This window comes from Parasteatoda tepidariorum, chromosome 3, assembly GCF_043381705.1.
Source record: "Parasteatoda tepidariorum isolate YZ-2023 chromosome 3, CAS_Ptep_4.0, whole genome shotgun sequence".
NCBI classification, from domain to species: domain Eukaryota; kingdom Metazoa; phylum Arthropoda; class Arachnida; order Araneae; family Theridiidae; genus Parasteatoda; species Parasteatoda tepidariorum.
Window position 1 is genome coordinate 49,390,837 of NC_092206.1, and position 23,744 is coordinate 49,414,580.

At 29.8% G+C, this 23,744-nt stretch overlaps 1 protein-coding gene across 3 annotated transcripts in view; it reads left to right on the plus strand.

The window, feature by feature from the left end:
* LOC107440563 (WD repeat domain 37) overlaps positions 1–23,744 on the plus strand; it is a 114,324-nt gene that overhangs the window by 81,264 nt on the left and 9,316 nt on the right. For all 3 annotated transcript variants that reach the window (XM_071178611.1, XM_071178612.1, XM_071178613.1), the window contains exons 5-7: positions 20,201–20,332; positions 20,757–20,945; positions 22,565–22,743. In XM_071178611.1, coding sequence (XP_071034712.1) covers positions 20,201–20,332; positions 20,757–20,945; positions 22,565–22,743 — 500 coding nt within the window. The remainder of the gene's footprint in view (positions 1–20,200; positions 20,333–20,756; positions 20,946–22,564; positions 22,744–23,744) is intronic.

Sequence of the window (23,744 nt, forward strand, 5' to 3'; positions counted from 1 at the left end):
GCGAATGTTAAAATAAATTCTGTATAATCTATAATAATACTCTTTCGAAAACAGACAAAAAAATATCATAATAAAAAGGGTTTTGCAGAAACACAAATTACACAAAGCCTGATAGGTGTAATGAAATCAAAATAAAAGGTGTATTGTAAACGTAAAGCTGTGTATACTCTTAAAAAGAAGAAAGGAATGTCTAATAACTATTTTTAAACAAAAAGCCAAAAATAGCACAATATTTAATGTTTGCTTGTTTTTTTTTTTTTTTTTTTTTTTTTTTTTTTTTTTTTTTTTTTTTTTTTTCCAATATTTATCAATACGCAATTTCTGTAGCAAGTCAATAAATCTGTGCAAAATTAAACAAGTTCTTAATCGTGGATCTTCAGTATTTTTATAAATTTTTAGACGTGTTTTGGTTTTGAAAGCTTCAAGTAGTAGATCAATCTTAAAAATCGTGGGGCTATTAAAGTAAATATTTAAGGTAAGAGACTTATTGCAAAATTTCTATATTGCTAATAGGATCCTGTGTTTAAATGAATTTTGTTTAACTGGTTTTTTAATATTTTCTTGAAGACCACAAATTAAATAATTAACTGTTGCACCTGATGATAAATGTTTTTAACTGTAAATGGTTCATGTGTCATGGCTAAATGTCTAGTGATTAATTATTAGATCATTGATTGTGTATTTCATTCCAGTTTGTCTGTTTCGTTTTTTTTTTTTTAATTATTTGTTAAACAATATAGTTTAACTGTAGTGCGGCTTTCAGGAGAACTACTCCAGACACCCGTCTTGCGTCGTGGCGGGTACTATGGTTACGAGGAAAGGTCACTTCGAATAGGGGTGTAGGATGAATGGTTTTTATCTTAATCTTAGCGTAGGTCATCGTGAGTAAACCAATCGACACCTTCTTTCCCCCATTAGAAATGAGATCTCGCTTGTTAGCATAGCAACAGACAGCCCCAGACTTTCAGTCTGGAGAAATTCAGTCTCAAAGCCGAACTATATATATTCAGGCTAAAACTAAAATAGAAGGAAATACATTATCCGCCACATAAAGTGAAATACATTAATAAAAGGAAATACATTAGTAGCCTTTTAGTGGTATGCGTGACATTGTAAAAAATCCAAACTTGATTTCCTTAATAAGATTTTTTTTTCAGCTGTTGCTTTTCCTGTTATTATTCGTTTATAACTCGTCATTTCATAATTCGTGAATTATCTTGTATCGTTCCGTTTAAATTTAAAAGGAAGAAATAAATTTCAGTTTATGTATGAAATATCAAATTTTACAAATTATATTCTTGGGCTCTCACCGGTAAAATACACATTTTCTTCCCGAAAAATTTCAGAAGATAGCCAAATACATTTATGATGGTACTAGTCATTTATATTCATTAAATAAAAGAAAATCTCCTGCGAAAAACAGGAGATGCGTTAGTTAACGTTTATCGTGACTCTACGTTGTACAATGGTCCTTTCAGGATTTTTCAATAAATTTCGATGAACTTAATGTTTCCAGAGATATTAGCTATTCGTTAACGTTTTCATGTTTTGACATCTTAGACTATAAATCCTATAATTACATATTCAATCATTTTATACTCATATTATAACTAGCTTTTGCCCTTCGGTCCACGATTTTGTGAATGCAAATAATCTATCTGCTGTTTGAATTTGTATAATTTCTACTTTGAAACTGATTAATCAATGAGCATAAATATAAAGTTATAATTAATTAAATTTTTCATAAAATTTAATTCATTATTAGAGTAATTGTTACGATTTCAGAACTTTTGTTCAAGGTCTGATATTAAAATCGTTGCTGCCACTGTACTGTGTTTTACCAGTTTGTCCTGATCTAATTTAATCAAAAATTCTGTTTTTTTTTTTTTTTGTTTTTTTTTTAAAAGAAAATTTTCTATAATTAGAGAAGTTTTTGAAAAGACCAGTAAGAAAAGATTTGGCAATATGTTTATTTCTGGCTTTAACATCTAAGTAAATATTACTACTGAGATACAAGAAACGAATGAAATAAAAATAAAAATATGACCACCGAAGCCGACGTCTTCAGGGGGTACCGACCTCGGTAGCCATTAAAAACAAAACCATTTCTATTTGAGGGAGAAGCAAATGCTTAAAAAATCTCCCTCAGTACCCCGATGGTTTTGTATAGAGGTCCAGGAAAAGCAAGATACATTCAGCATTACTACTGAGACTAATTTATTGCTATCTTTTGTAAGCGTTTCTTTTTTAAAAAGTGTAAAGCAGCTGTCGCAAAACCGTGGTTCGTGAAAGAATATTTTAATAGCACCGCCTTTTTACTGATATGAAGCCACACTGATTAAATATTATTACTTTTATTGAAATTAATAAGTAAATTTTTAATTAATCATTATCTCAACATTTTACTTTTCTTTCTCATCCTTGGTCATCATTGAAATAAAATTAAAAATCATCAAAAGTATACAGTGTGTTCATTTGAAAACTTGCTACAAACATTTTAATTAGTGCAATTTTTTAAAAAAAAATAATGAAACATGCTAATTTTCTTTTGGAAGGAGGTATTTAAAATTTATTTTAATCAGTCGGCAAACTCACCCCCGCCCCAAAAAAAGGAAAAACAATGAGGTGGTGGTCTGTGAAAATCAAAAGTTTTTCCGGAACTGACTTAAATTTTTTATTTCTTAATGTTTTTTCATTTGGTGCTCTCTATAATTAATTCAAAAATGTGATTTAATTTTCTAAAATGAATTAAATATCAACAAATAATCATCACTGGACCATGGCACCTATTCCCATTTTTGGGACTATCTTTTAACGGCCATAGTGAGAATTCTTCGCAATTTTGACCATGGTCAGACTGCGTAGATAACACCTGACCTGGTACCCCTCTCTCCGAACTTCCACGAAGAGAACTTTCAGCTATGACAGATTTAACTTGCATCTTGCTGTATATGCACCTGTTGTTGGCGGGTCCGACACTCAAAATTCACGACCACGTAACTCCCTTTCATATTAAACTATAATGTTGAAACTCGGGCCGAAAGTAGAGCCCTATAGGCCGAACAATCGTACCAAAGCAAATTTTTATAGAGCAATTAGGGGGGGGGCACTATGGGCCCGAAACCCTTTGGTTTGACTGACCGTGAGAGGGTACTTGAAGCTGAATAGCCGCACGAACACCGTGCATGCGTGGTCCAGTTGTTAGGGCTGCGCTCGTGTGTTATTCGTTCAGCGCCGGCTGGCGCGGGTTCAAATCCCGGCGGTGATCAATTTTTAAATTTTTTTTTCTTTTGTTTATTTTACATTACATTATTTTTTTAATGTGTTTTTCGATATTTTAGAGGGTCCTAAATATAAAAACAGCGATGTGATCCTTTGCGACCACGGGAGCGTTTCTATAAATAATCAAAACTATGAATTCAAAAATATTATGAACGTATTAAGAAACATTTTATATTCAACTCCATATTATGTCAATAATTTTTTTTTTTTTTTAATTTGTATACTGTTGGTTTTGTATGTATTGACTTAAAGTATCCCTAAAATTCTCTGCGTTTTTAATATTTTAAATATCACGCGATATTTAGCATAGAATTTATGTTATTCGTGAAATGTACTTTTATATTGGCAGCTGTGATAAATTATTATGCTCACCGCTATTTTCCCGGCGAATGTATGAAAAGTTACAAAATCAAAATTTATTTTGTTATTGTTTTTAATTTATTCTCAATTCGGTGTTATTGACTTCTAGAATAAAGCAAAAATAAAATAAAATTATTTGTAAATTGTCGGAATGTTGTTCTGCTGGCATTCTCATCAAGAATAAATTATCTTAAATGCTCAGTCAGTAAACCAAGCCAAATTACCCCAACTTAAATAATATACAAGTTCGAATTGAAGAAATCACTTATCTGACCACATGAAGTGATTTGTTTCCGCTAGGTTTTTTTTTTATTATTCACACCACGCTTCATGATCGCTTTGAATCGGAGTTGTTTTCTCTTCTCGCATCAGTGCTTAAATTGGTAAAAAAGATACATAAAAAAAACTGATGTTTTTTTTCAATTTAATTTATGTATAGATTAATATAGTGAAGTTAGTTGAATGCCTTGGATTATCTGAGCAAGCGATTATCAATCAGTGTGCCTGTATTGCCTATTATTGCAGTTTCTGGTGGTTTCATACTTCCTCTTATCAACAGAATTGAGTAAATCGTATTAACAGGTGCTTACTCAAAATTTGAACGGTGCCTCCTTTTCCTGTCTCTTTATAGGGAAACTCTATAAATGCTTGTTTTCTGTAAGAAATATTTTATAATTGCTTTCAAGTTTTGCTCAACTTACAATTCGTCCCGCAGTGGACTGATCGTTAAGACACGGTTCCCAGCAGATCACCGAAGTCCAGCATCACTGACTGCGGTCAGTATACAGATGGGTGACCACTTGGATCAGTCTGCGTAGGGACCGAAGGTGTGTGGTATAGGTCCTCGTTAAACTGTTCTACCGTAAAGTGCTCGGCTTCGCTTGCAGGTCGTCGAGCTACCGAAGCGGGGGTGCCATACCCTCTGCAGAGGATCAAAATTGTGGTGGCATGTCTTCGGATCATCCTCAGGGATGTTTTCCAACCGTCGCCAATAGCCCGTTGTAAAGCTTTAGTGCGACGTAAATGAACTTCTACTATTACCACAACTTACAATTCCTTACTCGTATTGCATTAAATAAATTGTTGTTCCCTCAGTTTATCGAAAACGTAGCTACTTTTAAAGCCAGTGAATCTTTTTCTCTGGCTGTTAATTACAACTAAGTTAAAAAGAGCAATGTTGTATATCCGTCCGATATTATTTACAATGATTAGATGCTGGCATTCTTGGCTATATTATTATTTACTGCAATGTACAGATGTCAAATTTCCGTCATTTGGCTATTGCGATTGACTGTGAAATGACGAGTTATCACCATGCGGGTGAATTAATTAACTCAGTCAATTAATTCACTTCTAATTCAACCAGTTTTATGCAGGAAGTCTAACTTTCAAACTGGCATGTATAATTAAATCTGTTAATTTCTTTTATGAAAATCTCGGTTATAGAACGTGATTTAATTCGTACAAAATACATGTAATTCCTTAAAACTGAAGATGCACTTAGATTAGAATGGATTTTAAAAAATTCCGGGAATGATTTAAAGCAATCGCGTATGGTTACGGGTGGGAATTCTTGGCAAAGATTACAGTTTTTTCCTGAAAACAAAATTATTTTGATCTAAAATTTTCATTTTTGAAAAACATATTAATTTTTTTATTAACAAAGATTTATTTAACAAGTACTCACATTTATGCGATTGGAATTTTCAATTGTTTTTCTTATCCAATTAAATAATTTAAATTAAAAAGAAAATATTTATGAAAACATCCCACTCTATCATTGCTTCACTACAGTTAGTATTAAGACGACTTAAAGAAAAGATAATATATTATTTCGATAACTATATAAGAAATGAAGTACTTTCCATATTTATATATATTTTAAATTAAATAAAATGTTATTAATATTAAAATAAATATAATAATACAATCGTGTGCTTATCAATCTACAAATCATTTCCAAGATTACCTAAAAATAATGAATTAAGTAATCGATTCCTCCTGAATCTTTGACTGTTAATCATATTATATTAAGGCCTTGGAAAAGTACCCCACTCCCCTATGCTATAATCAGACCTTAATATTAGGAGAGAGAACCTTTACAATACCCTTAGGTTTGTAATTCTCATTTGTTTGAAATAGATTTAATTTTGATTAGTCATAAATTTTTATTAGATCTTATCAAATCGTGAATAATACTCGACCTCGATATCCTTCGCAGTAAGTCGCTTACCTATCATAATTCATTTTAGTTTGTTGTTCGGTTTCTTTTATTTATTGACAATTTTAAATGCTGTTTTCCTGGATAGTACAAACTCATAAAAAGGAAAATGCTTAAGTGTGCCTTTGTCGGCGAGAGAGGTATGCATATTTGGAGGCCATAAAAGCCGTCCTTCAATTACTTGAGGATGCGCTTTTATTGACCAGCGTCCTTTATAGCGCTATGTTTATCGAGATCTTCAAATTTGTCCTTTACTACAGAATATTAAGAATTAAAAAATATGCAAAAATGATTTTCGTTTTAAAATTATTTCTTTGAATTTTTTTAAAATTTTGGGTTGGAGAATTTCTCCTCATTTTTACACAGGGAAAATGTTTGTTTTAGTTTTATCTCAACTTTCTTCATAGCAGTTTAAAACTTTAGTTAAGTACATAAGCTTGATAATATAAACCAATGGATATAATGCAGTATAACAGAGATTTTAATCCCTGCACCCAATTAAAATTTTGAGCGGTTAAAGAAAGATCTTTCTTTTTTTTTTCTTTTTTTTTCCCCCAAAATAATGAGTGCTGAAACTTGTCTTTTAAGTTTTTGGAACTTTTCTCTTTAACACACAGCATACTTACTTACTTACTTATCCTCTACGTGCCTTGGGCACTTAAGGCCTCCAGCATATCCCTCCAACGCCTCCTGTCTTTAGCAATAGATCTTGCTTCCTCCCAGCCAGATATTCCACATTCTTTTAATTCGCCCAAAAACATGCGCTGGATGGTAAGTCTGGGTCTTCCTCTTGTTCTCTTACCATCAGGGGCCCATGTAAGCGCAACAGATGAAATTTGAAATTTCCAACATACAGCATAATACTGTGCTTATATCAATCTTTTCTGACTTTTTTCTTTGTATTAAATAGAGTTTAATGCCGTCCAATGTGCGTTTGAATTATTTTGATATTGTAATTTTGCATTACTGTTGTATATTTGTGTACACCATTCTTTTACTAGATAAACAGAAAACATGATACAAAATAAATTATTCTATTTTTACTTTAAAGTAAAAATCAAATTTTTGTATTTCGTTTGACGACAATCAGTTGAAATCGATTACTTACAAGGGCAGTGATGTAAAAATCATTCGTTCTATTTTCGATATTTTTTTTACTGTTCTTTTATGAAGGATAGGTATTGAAATAACAAATATTTGAAACCACAGTACATTTTACTCATAGTATACTTGTTTATTTCCGATTTTACTTGATGATTTCAAACCAGAACGGCTTCCCCGTCTCTTAATCTTGGATTGAAACTCTGCCACCAGTGAATAAAATAAAAAATTTTAATATGGATGAACTATATTCTGTTGATGACTATGGTGTTCCACCTGAAAAATTCCACCTCTTTCAACAGGGAGGGGAGGGACTCTTTCCGGAGGGACATTGGTGCAAGGCTTATCAGGCCTTCCCCAACTTTATTCTCAAATGCTTAGGTTTTACTGTTCATGAGATTTTGAGAATTTAGTATTTATTTTTGGACTTTTTAGAGAATTTTGGAAGAGGGTATATAGTTTGTCTAAAGTAAGAACTCCTCTAGCCATTCGTCTGGACCCGTGGCGGTGACGATGGTAACGAGGTATAACTATTTCAAGTAGGGGTGTGGGTTCAACGTTTAAGACAGGTTTTGGTTCGGGTCGACGAGAGAAAGGGAATATTTTTCTTCGGTCTATCATGTTAGCTCTAGAGTGAAGAGAAGCTACCCTCCCTGAAATGCGCTATTCTTGTTTCTATAGCAGCAGACACAGCCTCAGACTTTATGGTGGGGGGAGTTCTTACCATAGACTAACTATGGTGTTTCTTGGAACAAAATTTCCACCCTTTATTGAATAGGTTTGTAAAAGAAGACTTTAAGTGACATTTGCCTTTGTGTTTCTTATCCGCATGCTTCCCATTGCTTAAATCCATAAATCCTTATGTTCAATTAAACTGTTCAGATCATAATGTTCGTGCCTTTGGTGGTTTACTTTATTGCCAAAAGAGATTCTTTCTATGGTTACTCATCAGGGTTCTGTCTAGGATAAATTTACTACCGTTTAGCGGTACCTTCACAAATTCAACTTTAGGAAAAACGGTAATTTCACAAAATACTTTTTCTTAAAATTTTTTTTTTTTTTTTTGTATCCCGAAAAAAAGGATAAATCCATATTTTTACCATATTTGTGTGTTTATTTTTTAATACAATTTTTAATTTTCACAAATTATGCCTAAATTTTCACAAATTATGTCTAAATTTTCACGAAATAGGTACCTCTCAGAAAAACCTAGACAGACCCCTGCTCATTGATTGTTAGTTACTAAATGCACCCACAGAACATTGGTTCCCAATTTACCCTAAATAATCAACCTTCGCTCAGAGGAACCCCAATTTTATAAATGAAGTTTAAGGTAATTGTAAACGTTCTAACTTATGAAAGACTATATATTTAATATATGCAATTAGAGGAATGGAGATTTTTCATCGTTTTATCATTAATAATCTTAAATTTGGTTTTATGTCCGACAATTAAATTTGCATTCCTTGTGTTATATCTAGTTTTGTTATGAATATGCTTCTGTTATATATGCATAAACTGAAAATGATTAAAATAAGCCCAATTATGGTATACTTGAAAATTGGTAGTTGCTATAAACGTTGAAAATGGTTATTATGATCTTTATTAAAGAATTCGGTTTATTTTGGTTCGAATAGCGCGATAGGAAAAACTAATAGAATGTTTTATAAATGCTTATTTTTTTTTTCAATATATTGTTATTAGAAATATTATGTTTTTCTTCAAAAAATTGCCATTTTTTGGGCATTTTACTTGAAATAATTTCATAAAGGCAGACGTATTATGAATTATAGGTTGGATCTAAATATAATCGGAGATTTCAAAACTTATCACTGGTTATAAAAAGTGTTAACTCGAACCACTGCTACAGAGCATTCTTTCCTTCCAAAAACATTTTAAGTCTATCACTTGGTACGTTCATCCACTGAGATTTCCGAAATTTAATGACTTGTCAAAAATTCATAAATGAATCAAATATAACTAAAGTAATAGCTTTTCTCAGGAAATTTTATTCAAAAATGTCACTTAGAGCATTTATTCTAATAAGAATGTTATTTAGAATTTTTTTTCCCACTTCATTTGTCTGCATTGCAAACCTATTGTTGAATAAAACAACAACATCCACTCTTTCGCGTTCTTTAACCTCTGGATTATTCCGTATTAACTTTTCTACACCTGCTGGTCAATAAATATGACACCATAGATGTGTGTATAAACTCAAAGAGAATGAGAAAATTATATTATTATTGCTGCAGGCTTTTTACGAATATGTCTAAATCATTTTAATATTGTGAAGAGAAGATATCTTTGACGATATGATTTACACAAAATAATAAGAAGAAAAAGGCATTATACATTTCTCTTACTTCATTAGTCGTTGTATGAGTTACAAAGAATGCATTGCCCATCTTCCCAGCATTGAAGTTTTAAGTTATTCTTCCTTTATGCGTTTTTCGTTGCGTAATCTGAAATGGAAATTCCGTCTGTTTTCTTCGGGCTAATGATCGATTTTCCTTTTTAGCATTTGCTTGACGGCGGCTTTGTTTAGCTTTTCCTTCAAACTTTTTCACCAAAAGTATTGAGAATCTTTTTACCTTTTGTTGATGCAAGTTTTCTTTGTAACAATGTTGAAATAATTTATAGTTCTTTATTCCATTGTCCTTACCTTGAGGTTTTTTTTCTTTCTGATTTGTTTTTAGGAAAACGTCTTCTTTTCCCGAAAAAATAAATGTAATTTCTGAAAAATAGCCATTCTTATATAATTTTTGTAGAAAGGATTTCAGCTGTTATTCATTTTAATTATTTTTTATAGTTTACATATAATTTGCTGATAAATTGTAAAAGAAAAAATTATCATTATTTTAGTAAATATTCTTACATTACTGTAATTTAATAATAGGAACTCATTAGGTGAATTACTATGTTCCTACATAATTTTTGTTGAAAAGATTCCAGCTGTTTTTTATTTTATAAGCGTTTTGTAGTTTTTATACTATTTTATGATTAATTGCTAAGGAACAAATTATTATCATTTTAGTGAATATTCTTACATAATTTTTAAATTTTGTAAACAAAAATAATGTAAGAAACAGCCATTCTTACATAATTTCTGTTGAAAAAATTCGAGCTATTTTTTATTTTATAAAAATTTTTATAGTTTTTAAATGATTTTATGATAAATCGTTAAAGAACACATTATTATTATTTTAATGTGCTTACATTGCTGTAATTTAATAATAGGAACTCATTAGGTGAATATTTTACGTCATAATTTTTGTTGGAAAGATTCCAGCTGTTTTTTTATTTTATAAGCTTTTTGTATTTTTTAAGTGATTTTATGATAAAATGTTAAAGATCAAATTATTATTATTTTAGTAAATATACTTACAATGTAATTTAATAGCAGGAACTCATTAGATGAATATTCTAACTTCCTACATAATTTTTGTTGAAAGGATTCCAGCTGTTTTGTTTTTTTATTAAAAAAAAATTATTGTTTTTATATGATTTCTTAATAAATTGTTAAAGAACAACCTTTTCATTCCTTAGTACAAGATAGACTTAAAAACCTGAGCGAAAAATCAGCACAGACGATTTTTTTTAAAAACTGTTTTATTTTGTTCTTCGTGCAAAATGAAAGTGAAATAAATAAAGAAATTTTAAAGGAGAAAGATATTGCCCCTTTTATTTCACAAAACTGATAAAATTACCTTACTAAAAATAAAAAATTTAATTTTATTTTGCGCACAATAATTATAATAGAAAAAAAAAGTGAAAAGCGAGGATTAGGTTAATGAGACAATCGACACTTTTTAAATTTTTTAACTTATGCAAAAAGTGTGCATCTTCACAGAATATTTCCATTAATGTCAACGGAAAAATCATTGTATCTATTGATTATAATGACAATTTTACCTCTTTCATCTAAAGCGAATGCGTAATAAAACTATTTTTATTCACTGAACAAATTTTAGTTGTTGTCTATCGTTCATGACAGAGATAATTTGAAAATTACAGTAATTTTAAATGTAATTAATTATTCGGCGATGATTACCTTTGACTTATCGTTATTCCATTTTATCACTTAACATTTTAATCTAAAGGAGTTTTTATTCATTTCTCAAATAACTACAACAACAAAAACGTAGAAACGAAGTTTGGGATGCCTAAGTTAATTTAATAAGACATTCAATTTTATTCGTTACATTTGTAAAACTAAAATCGATCTTCAGAATTTATATAGCTAGCGCAACGCCCACTAAAAGCGCCCCCATATGTGGGCGGCTGTAAACTGTAAAAGTTTTAACAATGTCTGCAGTTTTTTTTTTTTCCCCTTTTGTGGAGTTAAATGTTTATGACGTATGATCTATCAAGAATTCACTATGCTGGCAATAAAAGTATCAAATCGTTTTATAACATATCATATTTAATTTATCCTATTTAAAAGATATATAGAGAGAGAAAGAGGAAGACATTTAGAAATGTGAGATCTCTATTTGTTTAGAATAATTTTCGAGCTCAGGATGAAATTATTTACGTCTCAAAAGCTTTCAGTTTTATTTATTATTTAAACACGATTTTGTTGTTTAACGTGTTTTTTTATTTAAACATTTTTTATTATTATTATTTATTGACAACATTTTTGTTTCCACTGCAAATATATCCAAGAAACTACTCGTCCCCTATGTCGTTTTAGATCATACTTATATTAACTGTAATAAAAAAAAAATTATTGTTTTTAAATTAAAATTTTTCTTACTTTTTTTTCTTTTTTTAATGAAAAAAACTCTTATTGAAACAATTGGCATTCTTTTTCCTTTAATATCCGGAAAAACGCTAAGCTATATTCATTGTTTAGTCAATTTAGAAAAAAGAAATAGAATAATTTATGTATATATATAAATATTTTTTTTTCTAATTTTTTTGTGAGTGAGAGGGAGGTTTTTGAAAACTAATCTGCGCAATTCTCCAAAAGAAAAAAAAAACTTGTTTTGTGGTTTCAAAGTGTTTGACAGCTATATATGTAGCAAAGGTAAGGAAGACTTTTAACCATTCTGTTACAAGATAAATATAAACTGGAAAATATTCCGACGGCCTAGACATTGCATTGACTCCGAAAACGTATAAACATTTAATATTTTAATTGTATGTCTTACCGTTTTCATTATATAGGAACATGCAAAATAGTAAAGGTCTTAAACTATTTACTTATTGCAGGACACCTGAATGAATGATTAACATTCATGATTCAATTAATTATTAATAATAATTAATTGTGTAAAATTAAATTTTTTTGATTTAAATAAAAGTTATTTACCTCAGCCTCAAAAATCATCTTTTAAAAGAAATTAAAAAATATTATTGCAAAAGGAAAGCATTTTACTTGCAATTTAACTTCAATAATTAAGTTTTTTTTTTTTTAATTGTTAGAAACAACTCATTTTTTCAAATTTACAAAATGTTGGTACATGCAATGATTGCTTAAAGTGAAAGATAACGGCAACTTTATTATAATTTATTATAAATCAGATTTAATTTAACAGTATATATGCAAAAGATGCTTGTTTATGTTAAAAATGCACCGTTATTGACATTGTGATGAGTGTTAGGATTTCATCTTCTGTCCTTAGTGTTATCGTTTAACGATTACGATGCTAATAAAGATAATTTTTGCCTCTTAAGATTGAGTACTTGCAACTCGAGACGAAGACAATCACTGTTACCCAGACACGTGACTTATGATCTCAGCGTCAGCTCATCGTGTATAAACAGCATGTCAAGTTAAAATCTAGTTAAGTTTATCCACATAAGTTAGAACGTTAATTAGCATGAAGTTAATTAAACACAACGCCGTATTGCGCATCTAAGATATAATTCTTTCTCGTCTATGTCTTTCACTTAACTTAGATTTATTATTTGTTTATGAATTTTTTTTTTTTTTTTTTTTTTTTTTTTTTTTTTTTTTTTTTTTTTTTTTTNTTCAGCATTTTAATCTGTTTTTTTTTTTGTACTTTGCAACTTTGATGCACAATTTGTTTATGTTCTACATGGCTGCGTGCTTGTTTCTCTGTTAAGTATAGCGAGAGAGAATTTAAATCTTTGTGAAAGAATATAGAATGCATCACTTAAGAGAATTGATAATAACGGGCTCGGCTTACTCGAAATAGAATGGAAAGAACAGTTGCTAACGTAAACAAATGCCACGTTTCGACAACCAAAATCGGGATCGAAATACCCTCACTACGTCACTTGCAGGTATCCCATTGTTGAATGAGTCTTTCAAGGACAGAACATTGGACAGTAATGCTTACAATTTCAGCATGTTTAACCAAAACAGATTTTTTTTTATACATTATTTTTCATATTATTTTCTATACTATTTCCTTACTTATAAACCATTGTTATTATTAAGTTAAATTAACTGCTCTAGTATTCGTTTTAATTATCATTAATATTATTTTTATTACAAAAAGTTATGAAACTATTATGCACATTTGCCTTTTAAAAGTTTAAATTAAATGTAGCTGCAATGTTAAGAGTAAATGTAGCTGAGAAAAATTGTTACATCTTTAAACCGTAGCTTCTTTAACTGTAGCTTATACTATTTCCTTACTTATAATAAGCCTTACTTATTCTTCTTACTTATCTTACATATTCTTCTTATTTAAGCTAAATTAACTTTTCTTGTATTTATTTAAATTATTATTAATATTTTTTTTACAAATTATGAAACTATTATGGGGCGTATTACTAATATAAATTGAAAAATATAAGCATTTTGCCTCTTACGAGACGCAATATTTTGAGTAAATGTTGCTGAGAAAAATTATAGCTTCTTTAATTTTAGCTTACATTATTTCCTTATTTATAATAAGCCATCGTTATTATTAAGTTTAATTAACTTCTCTAGTGTTCATTTTAATTATTATTTATATTATTTTTATTAAAAAAATTATTAAACTATTATGCTGTTACACTTGTTGAAAAATATAAGTATTTTGCCTTTTAAAAGACGCAAAGTGAGTTGAGTTAATAAAGTTGAGGAAAACTATAGCTTCTTTAAACAGTACTGTAATAATTAATTAAAGCAAAACAAGGTGGTTAAATCTATTTTTTAAATCAATTAAACCCTTTACACTCGGGTGCTTCTTCGACACCATAAATTTCCTACCACTCTGTATGTTAAAATTTTTACTCTCGAATGTTTAGAAACCACTTCATTTAATAATCTCTATGCGCTCTGAGCGACAATTATCACCAAATGTTCTACAAATGTTGCTAAAATCATACGCATGTGCGACAAACTTGCCCCGTTGTACAAAACAGTAACGAAAAATAGTTTTTTGCGTCGTATCCCATGCATTTAAAAAAAATATTGTACTAATTTTTTTCGTTCTTCGCATTGGTTAGGTTTTAATTTTAAAACTTTTCAAATTGACATGTGTGCTGTGCTTTGTATTAATAGTATAACTGTTCATCGATAAAGCATTATTTTTTGCGCTTTTAGAATAATATAATTTTTAGATGATTAGTTTTTAATATAATATTTTGTTAGTTCTTACTTTCTCTGTTTTCCTCATTTATTTATTTATTTGGTTTCAGCATTTTAATCTGTATGTTGAATATTTTTACTAATATTATTTAAACTCTTTTTTTTTTTCACTAAATTTCAATAAATACTTATCTTTTTACCCAAATTTGGGGGATATTCCGTATCTTGAGCTGTCGCTCCAACTACAATCGTCAAGGTGCCAAATAAATTTTAAACTTGAAAATTTAAAAAAAGAAAAAGAAAAAAAAAACATGTAGCTATTTTTCCAGGGGTGGCTAAGAGTTATGCCTTTCGAGTTAGTCCCTTTCTGTGATTTTTATTTTTTATTTATTTATTTTTTCTTTACTTTCTTGCGGGCCACTGCCCGAAAGTTTCCAAGACTTGTCGATTATTCTGTCTCAAATCACGGTACGGAAATCTCCCCCATATTTGTCTACCATACTAAGATTTTGGACCACTGAATAAATACCCAGATAGTCCTATTGGACCACTAAATTTTCGTTGCTAGTGCGAACTCAGTTAAGCGTAAACTGGGGGTTTTGATTTGTAAATTTTAAATGGTTGTGTCTTTTTTTTTTCTTTTATTGTAGAAAGACCCTCAATTGCAAAGGTTTAGTTATTGCCTTTTTTCCTTGGAAAAAACAAGTATTTCGCTAGTTTATTATATACCACACTTTCGTAGAGTGAAATATATTCCGCATAAAAAGAAATGGCAAGTCCTAAAATATCCCAATATGATTTCTAAACATTTTTCCCTTATAATGAAATTGTATTCATTTATTCGTGTTTGTTGCCATAGTTTCAAATTTGATTGTGAAACAACTTTACGATTATTTACGGAGGAAAAAAAAACATCGATTTTTTATTATTGTTATTATTATGTATATGAATGTATATCTGCATATGAATAAAACAATTCATCTTTTCTCATATTTCCACTAAAGCTGTATTTTTTTTATTATTTATTTATGCATAAATTTATTATAAAACTAGTTTTGTTTTGTCTTTTAACTTCCAATTTTGAATTTTCTTAAGAAATTGACTTTATAGTTAACGTTAGAGTTTTTAAATTTTTTTTGTGATAAACTATGTTTTAATTTGAATACAGAATGCTTTATAAGTACACATGAAGTTTGAATACATTTTGTAAAATAAGAGTATTTTGGAGAACGGCCGAATATTATTGCTTGGAAATGATTGTCTTTCTTACCTCTCTTGATTACTGCTTTTAGTTCGAGAAAATATATGAAAAAGCATATCTCTAAAATAGTCAAAACACATTACTCTCAAAGTTCGAACTTTAAAGAAGAATCGATAGCTGCATTTGATAGAAAATTGGAATGATATCTAGTAGTTTGAAATATTATTTGAACCATTGCGAAAAATATTAATAATTAATTACATTTATATTGCTAAAACTCTTATTATAAATGATTTGTATTTAATTATTTAGATATTTATTATTAAATCATCTATGCATAATAATAAACGCGGCTGTGTGTCTGTCTGTCTGTAATCACAATATATCGCCCCAGAAGCCTCGCCCAGGCACGAAACTCGGCACATAATTGTGTTTTGACATAATGAAGAAGTATTTTTTTTCTTTTTCAAAAATTTGAATCAGTTTTTCAGTTATCAGTTATTTTGTACGAAAATCTATGCTTTTTCGTCTTCAAAGAGCCATATTCAAAAAACTATTAAAAAATGCATATACTTTTCTCTACTCTTATAAATGTATGCTAATGCGAACCTTACAATTGAAATATTAATTTTCGACAACTTAAACCAATAATATACGAAAAGGAATTGATAATTTAATTGTAAGGTTCGCATTAGTTTACATTTATCAAAGTGGAGAAAAGTGTATTAAAAATGTGGCAACATATTCGATACGTAAATAGAAAGCTTCGCTTTGATATATTTGTCGCTGTTCATCTGGATATGAAGACAAAATTGCAGGACAGGAACACTTTAATTGTCCACTAATCTTCAGATTTCCTGCTATGTTTTAAAAAACTTTATTTGTGAAAACCTTTAGCGTGGCGGAAAGCTGGCCGCCTTAAGCGGCTAGTTAAAAAATAAAAATGTTTTGCTCTGAACTATGAATTTCAGTGATGTAATAATCAATTTTCCGTTGGTTTGTTGGTGTATTCCTAGTCGTCTGTTAATCAATAAATGTTTTGCTTGCAAAGTAAAAATCATAGTTTAAAAATGAGAAATTATTTTTTCATTCGTATTAGATGAATGATCGCATTAGATGATGATGAATGCTCACACTTTAACTGAGAAATATCTTGTATTAACTTATTAACTCCTTTAATCTCATAAAAAATAAAGTTCTTTCACTATAGAAAAAAAATCTATAGAAATAAATATATTTACATTTGCAAAGCTCATTTTATCACTATCAGAGGTGACATGATATTCAATCTGTCCTTTCGTAAAGAATGTCGACCCCTGATTCTTTCTATCGCGCTGCCTCTGCTGAACTATACTTATTTTCTGTAAGCCACTTTAAAATCTCAACAAAACAGAAACAGAAAGAAGAAACAGAAAAATTGTTCTACATATTGCAATCGATGTTTGAAATTATTAGCAATAATAATAAATAAATCACGGATATTTTAGTAGGTTTATGTTGGCGGAAGAGCTCTTCATGTAATACAAGTGCTGGTTAATTTCACTCACGAAGGCTAAATTGTGACAATGCTAATCCAAGAGTCCCCTTGAATCCTGGGTTGGGTTCAACATTACAAAACTATGGAGTTTTTGCCGATTTTTATATATATATATATATATATACTATAATGAACCTGTGTAAATAACCGTATGTTTAATCCGTGGTACAACTGGCACAGTAACGTCTTTGATTTTCTTACAATATATCAGAAATTTTGCGCCCTGCGTATAAATATGTATGTCTTAAACTTCAGTTTGTGTCACTTAATCAACTTAAAGCCATTAAAGGCCTGTTTACACGGTTCAAGTTCTAGGACGAAGATTAATTGATAGTGATGGAAACTTGTTTTGCTTTGAGCTTGGATTGTGTAAACGATCATCCAAATACTTGGTCCAAGTTCTTGGACGATAGTAGAGCATGTTCTACTTTCCATACTAGTTTTTCCTCCCTTAACCAATCAGCGTCTTAGGTTTTGTGACGTCAACAAGCAGGCATCAGATTATGTCATTTTGTTGTCTGTTTTCTTATATTTGAGTCCAAATAAATTGATCTGTTACTGTTTATATGTGTTATTATGATTTTATTTTAATTTATTTAGTAATTTTAAACTTATGTAAGAATTATTTTATAATGTTGACTTTCGACCAATCTGTGACATTCAAGAACTTGGTGGATAGTGTCGACGAATCATCCAATTTCTTGGACAGAGAAAATTCTCCAACTTCTCGGATTAAAGAAATTGGACCGTGTTAACAGGCCTTAACTCAATAAATAACTCCGTCATGTGCAACGGAATCTATACGAGGGTTGCTATTTATATTTCTGGCCTTGGCAACAGTAAGTGTTGCTAGGCGACCGCAGACGATTTTAATCGAAAGTTTGATATTTTTAAACATAAATTCAGCAGACGATTTACCATTATAGCTTCATTTGTGTTGTTGACAGTAAATTGAAAAGTTCTTCTCTTTCAAAAAATGGAATTGAATCGTGAACATTTTCGTGCCATTATTTTTCATAACTTTCGACGTGGATTGTCAAGACAAGAGTGCTTCGATGAACTTAATTCTTTATTCAGCGATAAAGCGCCATCCTACAGCACTGTAAAAAATTGGTATAACGAATTTAATCGTGGTCGATGTTCGATCCAGGACGAATCCCGTGCAGGTCGTCCAAAATCCGTTGTTGTGCCAGAAAAGATCGATGCTGTGCGTGAACTGATAAAGCAAGATCGTCATGTGACATACCGTGAGATAGAGGCGTCTTTGGACATTAGTATGACTAGCATCAATAAAATATTGCATGAACATTTGAGCGTAAAAAAAATTTGTTCGCGTTGGATCCCGCATAATCTGACAAACGCTCAAAAAAAGGCTCGTGTCGATTGGTGCAAGGAAATGTTGGAAAAATACGTTCAAGGTACATCAAAGGCTGTGTATAACATCTACACAGGTGACGAATCATGGATCTATGCATATGAGCCGGAAACAAAACAGCAATCAACTGTATGGGTCTTCCAAGACGAGGCAAAACCAACAAAAGTTGTTCGAGGAAGAAGCACATCGAAACAAATGATTGCCTGTTTCTTCGGCATTAACGGTCATGTGGCAACAGTGGCGTTAGAGCAACGCAGGACGGTCAATTCTGAATGGTACACGACCATTTGTTTGCCAGAAGTCATCGGAGAAATTCGAAAAAAGCAGAAGAACAGGCGAATCATTCTTCATCATGACAATGCGAGCTCTCACACATCGACTCAAACAAAGGCATTTCTGACGGAGCGAAAGATCGAACTGATGGGTCATCCGCCGTACAGCCCTGATTTGGCACCCAATGACTTCTTCTTATTCCCACACATCAAAAATAAATTACGTGGACAACGATTTTCGACCCCCGAAGAAGCGGTTGATGCATTCAAAACGCATGCTTTGGAGTTACCTTAATCGGACTGGAAAAAGTGCTGTGAAAATTGGTTCAAGCGCATGCAAAAGTGTATTGATCATCATGGAGAATATTTTGAAAAACAATAAAACCAATTTCGATCCTACATATTTGTTTTTTCATTATTAGGCCAGAAATATAAATAGCAACCCTCGTAGCACTGATGTAAATATACTTACTGTTAATTTTTCGGGTAAACCGAATAAAAATGAAGTTATTAATGTATCAAAACGCGTTTGTGATGAAACACTATTTTACAGTGTTGTGTATTCTTATTTTTCAGTACAATGGAGCAAAAAAGATATTACCCTAAATATCTTTTTTTCCAATGACGAGATTTTTACATAATCAACACAAATCTTAATGATTAAAAGCGGAAAAGAAAAAAAAATGTGTTCCGTATAAGGATTCGCCGATAATTTAAACATTTTGGAAATATTATGACACTTTTAATATTTTTAAAATTAACTACAGCGTCACTTTGTTCAAATTTAAATAAACCATCATATGTAATAACAAAATACATTAATACAATTAAATAAGTTTCTGGTAGAATAAAGTTCTTACTTGTTTTCCAATTGATCTTGCTTTTTCTTCTTACAATTTTTATTTTAAACGCTAAGATATTTTTTTGTTATTTTTTTAGCTATTTTGAAGTATTTGTTTTGTTTTTCTGTCTCAATTTGCAACTGTATATTTTTTTTCCTTATAATTTATTTCAATTTTTTGAAAGTTTTTCCTTTTTATATATATATATTTTTTTTTTTTTAGTGTGCATCTATTTTTATTGAATCCCTATTTTTCTGATATTAGAAATTAAATAAATATAGAAAAAAAATGGAAACTTTTTCACATAAATCTTTTTAAAAATTTACCTGTAAATTTAAAGACTATTTTGCAATTGTTTAAAATTATATTTCGCTGTCATTTATTGCTTTTATAAATAAATAATGATAATTTTTTTAAATGCCAAACTGCTCTCAAAATTTTAATATGTGCGTTAAAATTCAAAAATTTATAAAAAAAAGAAAATTGCATTTTGTTTCTAATTTGTGAATGTTTGCAGTGAAAGAAAAGATCGAAGCTTTGAATGAGCAACTAGAAAGGGAACCAGCTGCAACAACTGAAAGAACTGATACCTTTGATGGAACAGAGCCTCCATCAGGAAAAAGCAAAACAAAAAGAGAGTCTATTACTGGTGAGCTTTCATTCTTTGTTATTCAAACTTGTTTGGTATAAATTAACTCAACTCGAAAAAAAATAACAAAAAATTTTCCTATTGTACTTTTTTTAATGTATAAATACTTTTAAAAATAATACTGAACCACAAAATATTCTTTAAGAGAAAGAAAGCTTACTACTTTAAAAAATATATATATTTATTAGGTGTGCAAAAAAAAAATAATAATAAAAGAAAAACTCGAGTTGAAAGAAATAAGCTTCAAAATTTTGTGTCTTTCTATTTCGTTAGTTATCCTTTATTTATTATGCCAATCTTTGTTCTACATAGATTATTAAAAAATTTTTTACCTACAATTTAAACTGTGTAGTGTCCATGAAATTTACAATATGAACTGTGACTGTGAAGATAACAAAATAATATTTTGCTGATATTATTCTAGCAAGCCAACTTTCACAAAAAATCAAAAGCACCTATAAATTGAAAGCTTCTACTAGTCGAATTGTCTCTCAATTCAAAGCTCCTTCATTAACATGCAGACTTTCCAAAGAATACATTGGACATCGAGATGGAGTGTGGGAAGTCAGTTATTCTAGATGCGGACCTCCACAAATTGCAACAGCTTCAGCAGGTATGTCCTCAAACTAATTTCTACTCAAAGCTTTTTTTTTTAACCAAATCTATAGATTGAATCTTGCGAAAGAAAAAGATAACAAAAATGGATGTGTTTATACTGACTCTAATTACAACAGAATAAACCGATTTTTTTCTCTCGTTGGTTGTTAATCATTTTTTTCGGCCATCCCCCCAGATTTTTGACGCGCCCGATTCTACGTCGTTTTTTGACCGTTTATTGGTAGTTACTTATCTTTTTTAGGCCATAGATTTTTAAAATTTCAGTATACTTAATGCGCCACACAATTTACGTATTAAAATCATCACTTTTTGACGCGACGATTCCATCGAATAACTTGGACCATGACTAAAGAATCGATTCCTAAGTCATTTTCCGATCGTTTTCCCAGCCATTTTCAAGTGATTTTTCGAATTCAAATATTTTTTTTAATTCGATCTTATTTTGACCCGCGTATTTTGAATATGAGTAATCGCTTTTTGGCGCGTCCGATTTTACGATGTTATTTCGGATTTGAGTATAATCACTTTTAAACGAACTCGATTCATGAGGATTTCGTCGTATATCATCATCGTTTACCGATCTTTCTTCAGGAGCTTTTTTCATTTTTTTCAGGCATTTTTATGCAGTTTTTTAAATTTAGATATTTTTTGTACTATGTTATTAATCACATAAATTTTCAACTTAAGTAATCACACTTTTCCGTGTCGTTTCCAGCTTTTTCCGATCATTTTTGGCAGTTATTTATCGTGTTATCGGCCATTTCCTTCTAGTTTTTATAATGCTGATGTTTCAATCTTAATATTTGGTTTTTGATATAGTTTTATATTTCATATTTAAATTTTCCCCAACAATTGTCTTTTTATGTCTTTAATTGCTTTATGGCATCTGTAGGAGATACTGAAATTAAAAAAAATTGGTAAAAAGAATTTTATTACTAACCAAAATCGAATTTCTCTTTGCAATTTATGAAAATAATATTACAAAATGTAGTCATTTGAATAGATACCCCCTACTTTTATATAATGCCTCATGCAGGTGTCTGGCGGTGGGCATATTTCTCATGAAAAATTAATGAGATTAGCTATTTCGAATGTTGGAGAAGAAAATTACAACTTTCGTACCATAAGTTATTCTGAGTGTGAGATTGAAAACATTTTCTATGTAAAATAAAGAACCATGAAATGTTCAAGCAAATGTATGTCATAACTTTCCATAGTAGCTGAATTCTGAAGAAGAAAATAAAATTATTGTATTTGTACTTTTGATTATTTCAATTTTAAATAGCTATATATATTGAATATTGCATTTATAAAAAGTGTAAAGAATAAAAGAGAAGAATAATTTTAATTGAGAAAGGCTGATATTAGATCAAAAGTTGTTTGATGAAAGGACAACTGATTGACTATAGAAAATGCAAATTTTATCCTAAAAATTACGTTAAAGAAGAGAGAGAAAAGTAATTAACAAAAGAGGTGATTATTTTTAACTAAAGTTACTAATCAAATGATAACATTATAGTGAATATGCTGTTGTCTTAACATTAACCAAATAGGAAATAATATAAAGGGACAGTGTTTTTCCTTGCTCAATGAAAAAATTTGTTTTTCTTTCAGATCACACTGCTAGAATATGGGACATTCACAATGGAAAATGTATTGTGCAATATTGGGGGCACAAAGGATCTGTAAATTCTGTCAGATTTCACCCTAACCAAGATTTGGTGGTTTCTGCCTCGGGGGATCAAACTGCTCATGTTTGGTCAGTTTCTTCATCTTCTGGAAACACTGATATGGTTTGTGGTCATTTACTTTCTCATAAGATCTTGATTTCCAAAGAGTTTGTTGAAGTTTTTGTCAAAAATTCTTAATACATGTACAATTACAAAAGGAAGATTTTTAACAAGTATCATAAAAATGCCTTCTTTGAATATGGTTATAGATTAACAATCTTTATTAAATTAATAAATTCGTGAAGAGTTCCTCCCTATGAAATGCATTGTAGGTCATTTATTTTAGAATTGATTGATTGAATTTAAATTATTCTTTTTAATGGCTACTTTTTTATTAGTACACACTCTTAAAATTTTTTTACAATTTAACTGTAAATTTTGTTTCAGTCCCTAAACTTTAATATTCATTCTATAAGTTTTTGAATATTCGTAATCTCTACTTAGAAACGATTTAAATATTAGATTAACATACTTTGAGTAAATTTATACCCCCTCTCTCTATGGTTTTCAAATAGTAGACAAATTCTCGTATGTTTAATGTAAGATTTTTAATTTAATTATATTTACATTTATTGAGGATGTTTGTCAACATAAAAAGGACAAATTGAAGCCTTTGCAAATCAGAATAGCAAAATAATTTAGTTAAAATCCCACTTTCGGTGCCTTGTAATATTTAGCCAGCGCCTTAGTAAAAATATATATTTTTCTCCATATCTAAAATGTGAATTTATTTTTAGAAAAATGTTTGTTATACATTGTTATTTTACAATGTATTGAACCCTTTTTATATAAAAAAAAAACTCTTTGAACTGATTGTACGCATTAATTTTCTGTGCCCCTTTGAGTTGACGTTAAGGAGGTTCAACTGTATTTTCAACTAGCTTTCTTTGATGATCATCCAAGAATTGTAATTTTTTTATTTATTAAAATGCATAGTTAGGAATTGGTAAATATAGTTAAATTTAAACTTATCAAGTTTTGAGGCATTCAATTCAAATTTTAATTTTATTTTTCATGTAGTTTGTAACTTTCATTACACATTTTAATTGAAAAATTTTAGTAGC